Source organism: Rhagoletis pomonella, unplaced genomic scaffold, assembly GCF_013731165.1.
Source record: "Rhagoletis pomonella isolate Grant_MI unplaced genomic scaffold, Rhpom_1.0 Rhpom_scaffold_00013, whole genome shotgun sequence".
Lineage (NCBI taxonomy): Eukaryota > Metazoa > Arthropoda > Insecta > Diptera > Tephritidae > Rhagoletis > Rhagoletis pomonella.
In genome coordinates this window covers 23,535,722-23,540,738 of record NW_023458567.1, presented here as the reverse complement: position 1 = coordinate 23,540,738, position 5,017 = coordinate 23,535,722, and the positions used below count along the sequence as shown (strand labels likewise).

The following is a 5,017-nucleotide window of genomic DNA, read 5'->3' as shown; positions in this document are numbered from 1 at the left end:
CACAGAAATTAAAATCCACATGCGTACACACACAGGCGAAAGGCCCTATGTTTGTTCTATTTGTGGTGAGAAGGCGCTGACGTCATCGCACCTTTTACTACACAATCACCGGCACCACGAAAAACGATATCGTCACAAATGTAAGTTTTGTCCAAAAATGTTCTATGAAACTAAAAGCTTACGCGAACACATGGCCGTTCATAAGAATGTACGAGATCAGATTTGCGGAGTGTGTAACAAGGGCTTTAAAAATGTTAAGCAATTGCGACAGCATCAGCTGATTCACAACACCGAAAAGAAATATACATGCAAATTTTGTGGAAAACGTTTTGCGCAAAGTTCGGGCCTATCTGGTCATATGAAAACTCACGGTACATTGCCCCGGAAAGTGCTAAATGCTGATTAGGATAAATTAAACTAAGTTTCTATTGAAATATGTAAGTTTACTAGTATAACCTCGAATCATTAACTTAATTAAAATAAAACCGGACTTCTTGTTTAAACGTGCTTTTTACACAGTGGCTTATTCGGTATAATACGTGCAGGCCCGTAGCCAGGATTTTTTTTTGGGGGGGGGGGGGTTAAGGGGGGTTCTGGATTTTTTTTAGTTTCACTTATTTCAACATATTTTGATTACAAGAAGAATACTGATAAAAACAAAATTTTTCACACAAACAACAAAAAATATAATCGATAAACGCATGGGGCTATTGCCTGAAAATGCGCTTAGTGGCATTGTGCTACTATGATAGCACGGCCAAGTTATCATTGTAAACTTATGTACTGTAGTTGAACTAATTATAGCCCCACCAAATTTTCACAAGTTTTAAAATATTGTTTTTGCTGTTATTTAATTTTGGTTAGTTTTTTTTTATAGTTCATTCTTTTAAAACATCCGTATAAACACAAGTTTAAAGGCAGTGTCACACGATTGGGTATTTTCCTAAATTTGGTGTGAACACCCAAAGAATTTTTCTTTATCCCAATCACGAAAATTAATTTGTTGAAATTTTCAATAGAACATCGCTGTCTTGTACCAATCTTTTGACTACAAAAAAAAAATTCCCCTTTTTTTTACCACTAGCCCAATATAAAAATGTACAAATGTACCAATCGAGTGTCACTGCCTTAAAAATTTATGCAATATAAAAAAAAAATTCAACAAATTTTCGTTAAAATTTCGAGGTTTAAATTAAATTTTGAGTATGCAGTTTTGTAGCCCATTGAATTCTAGTAGAATAAAGTACAAGTTTCAAATGGCTAAAAATTTCGATTGATTTTTTAGAATTTTTACAACATTCGAAACTTGTACGAAAGTTTGTTGAATTTTGTTTTTTTTTTTTTTAATATTGCACAAATTTGGAAACTTGGATTTACACGGGTTTTGTTAAAGAATGAACTATATTTTTATAAAAAAAATAACAAAAGTTCTATAACAACAAAAATAATACGTTAAAACTTGGCAAAAAGTGGTTCGGCTATAATTTTTTGACCACTGCCAAGCTGCCGATCTGAATTGTAGCGGCACCATATTTGGCACAAGAACGATGCTGCTGGCGTATGCAGATGATATCGATATCGTAGGTCTGAAACAAAGGGACGTAACCGCAGCATTTTCCAGTTTAGAAAAAGAAGCTAAAGAGGTTGGTCTAGCGGTGAACGAGGGCAAGACAAAGTACGTCCTGGCAACATATAAAGAGTCCACGCGTTTCGGAACACACTTCACTGTTGGCAGATATAACTTTGAAGTAGTGAAGGACTTTGTCTACCTAGGATCCCGCATAAACACCACCAACAACGTCAGCCTGGAGATCAAGCGAAGAATAACTCTTGCCAACAGGTGCTACTTTGGGTTCGGTGGGCAATTGAAAAGCAGAGCCCTCTCTCGAAGAACGAAAATCACGCTCTACAAATCTCTCATCATGCCCGTCCTTTTATATGGCGCAGAAACTTGGACGATGTCGAACAAAGATGAGAAGGCTTTGGGGGCTTTCGAGAGAACTATTCTACGCAAGATCTACGGCCCTGTTTTCGTGGACGACGGGTATCGGAGAAAATGGAATGACGAACTGTATGAGCTTTTTTACGACATGGACATAATTAAGCGCATAAAAATACAGCGACTGTGCTCGCTTGTGTTGTACGCATGGATGACGACGTTCCGGTGAAAAGATCCTTCGACTCCGCACCCATGGGTGGACAACGAAAGCAAGGGCGCCCACGAACGCAATGGAAGAACCAAGTGCAGAAGGACCTGTCTGCGCTCGGGATAACCAAATGGCACCTACAAAACACCTACAACCTCGCACCCATAAAATCCATGCAGCAATACTCCAATGTTATGATCAGGGAACGGATTTTTAAGACCTAAAAACCTATAAAACGGCAAAATAAAATAGCGAAATATGCAGAAAAAGGCACTAGAAATCACAAAAAAAGGCAAAAGAAGACACTATAAAAAGACAAAAGCCGAAAAATAATCAAAAAATACATTTATTTTAGAAATGTTTATTTTACAAGTAAGAAGAGAAAAACTATGAACTAGTTTCATTATATGAAAAATTTGTACTTGAATCTTTGACTATTTTTTCCTTTCGATTTTTTAACTCACAAAACTTGTATCTCTGTAGTTGTAGTAATATTGAACCATAAGATGCATTTTAAAGTTTTCTGGCAGCGCTTTTATTCGATTTTCGCGAAGAAAAGCCTTGAATGTACTAAGCGTGCGCTCGACGTGAGTTGATACAAGTGGCGCCCAATTTAAATATGGGACGTTTAAAACTGTCATATTATCAGGAATAAGGGCTTTTCCTTGACATTTACAATTAAAGGTAGAAAAGGCAACATCAAATGTGCATATATGAATTCAGGGAAAGCTAAATCGTGGTCATTATTAATCGAATATACTCTATTTCTTTAGCAGGAAGAAAGGCAATTTCCATAAAATCCGTTCCCTGTAACTCGTTTCTGTAACAATTCTCTACCAAGGCGAATTGAAATATGAATTCGCCGCCTTGTTCTCTACTGCTAATGAGTAGTAGAGAATGACGTATATTCTCTACCAGTAGAGAAATAATCGGTAGAGAAGAGTTGCAGAAACGAGCTACTGGTCATGATAATATATAATAGGTCCATTCTTTTGCAGCCGAGCTACAAAAGAACTCGCTTAAATGACGAAATACACTCAAAGCAACAACACAAACTCGGCTATTTATCCGAGTTCAGCCAGGTCGGTTAAAACATACGCGACCTGAAGAGTAGTGTTGTTAAGTGAAAAAACTGCTCTATTGTGAATTGTTACTGGGAAAGTGGAGAGGGAAATTTTTGTTTTCGTATTGTGGCGAATACTTCGGCAACGCGAAGCGAACAACGAGAAATAGGCAGAATGTTCGAGGAATGACGTAGAATGTTCCACAAAGAGAAACGTCAAGTTGGATGAACACTGCGAACAGCGAGAGAAAGAGAATGAGCGATGAACTTCAGAACATTGTAGAGTTGCCATGAGTGCGAGCGCAGGTATATAAGAGCCACGACACAGCGGAGTTGGGGAGTTACAAGTCAGCAAGCTACAAGTAAAGTGAGTTGCAAATAAGCGCTATAAGTTTAATTGTGGTAACAAGTTTTGTAAAGCGTTGTAATTGCTTTAACGAGTATTGTAAAGTGTTTGTTGTACAATAAAGTACTACGATTTGGTCATCGTGAGCATTTATTTAACAATCCAGCAACGAGCCGTAGGATATTTGGGAAATCCCTCAAGGTTTCAAGGATAAACGTAACAGTATATACATGATTAATATTTTAAATAAGTATATATATTACGCAAATACCTCGCATAATTACTAATTTCTATTGTTTTTTGTGTCTAAATCCCGTTGAACTAATCACAAGTTTCTTGCCAGCTACCAGCAGGGTTGCTTAAGTAGCTAAAAGGAAATTTTACCCGAGCTGAGCATTCTTTTGTCGCTCGCTTACTAAAAAATGCAGCTAATATTTATTAAGATTCCGACTTTCGCTACCGTTAAAACTCCATCGCCAAAAAATGCGAAGTGAGCTTTGGTAATTTTTAGCGACTTTCGCAGTTCTATCTTAAAAAAGCATCTCAATCTCAAATCTCAATTTTTTGTCAGATTATAGCGATGAACCGGAGTGAACTGTTTTTAACAGCTAATGGCCCTATTTTGTAAGGCGATAGTCGATGGGCAACCATATACTAAAATTCGCATTAAGTGTGGCAACTGACTACTGACTGTCGGCTACTGAGCCTAGTAGCGAAATTTTCTGTTTCCCGCTTATGACGATTTTTACTACGTTTATGCGACAGAACTCGTGAATTCTTCATTGCATGAATTCAAAAGTGGTCCCGTTTAAAGGCCCTACACGCATTGATTTATCAACCAATTGGCCAATCGCTAGAAGTTGGTGGTAAATAAGCCGTATGTAGGCAAGTTGGCAAGGTTAGGTTATCCTGGCTGCCCTCATCCGTACAGAAAAAGGGCACACTTAGGCCTCCATGTGCCCATTGTGATACCATATTGATGGCACGCAACAAGATAATTTGGGCACGGTATTAATTGAGAACTCAATTGCTCAATTACTAGTAGATGTATTTACTACCTAATCGACACAATTTCTTTTTTTCAAGTTCTACTCACACCCAACAAAACAGGCCAGAAGAGCCAAAAATACAGACAGTAACTAACAAAATTCACATAAGACATTCGATTATTGAGTTCTATCGCATCACTCATCAACAAGGAGCGGATTTTTAGGACCTAAAAATCTATAAGAAAGGTAAAATAAAATAACGAAATACGCTGGAAAAGGCAAAATAAAGTAGCGAAATAGGCAGGAAAAGGCACTAGAAATAGCAAAAAAGGCAAAAGGCACCAAAAAAGACAAACACTGAAAAGTAACACTGGTTTACAGGAAAATGTTTCAACGGACGCCACTACATATCCAATTCCTATATAGAATTGCTCGCTGATTCCGAAAATCGAGTTAATTTTTATTCTATGGA

At 37.5% G+C, this 5,017-nt stretch overlaps 1 protein-coding gene across 1 annotated transcript in view; it reads left to right on the top strand.

The window, feature by feature from the left end:
- Positions 1-503, top strand: part of LOC118749010 (zinc finger protein 239-like) — a 22,801-nt gene extending 22,298 nt beyond the window's left edge. The window contains exon 2 of the mRNA XM_036483792.1: positions 8-503. Coding sequence (XP_036339685.1) covers positions 8-406 — 399 coding nt within the window. The 3' untranslated portion in view covers positions 407-503. The remainder of the gene's footprint in view (positions 1-7) is intronic.
- Positions 504-5,017: the final 4,514 nt, after the last annotated feature.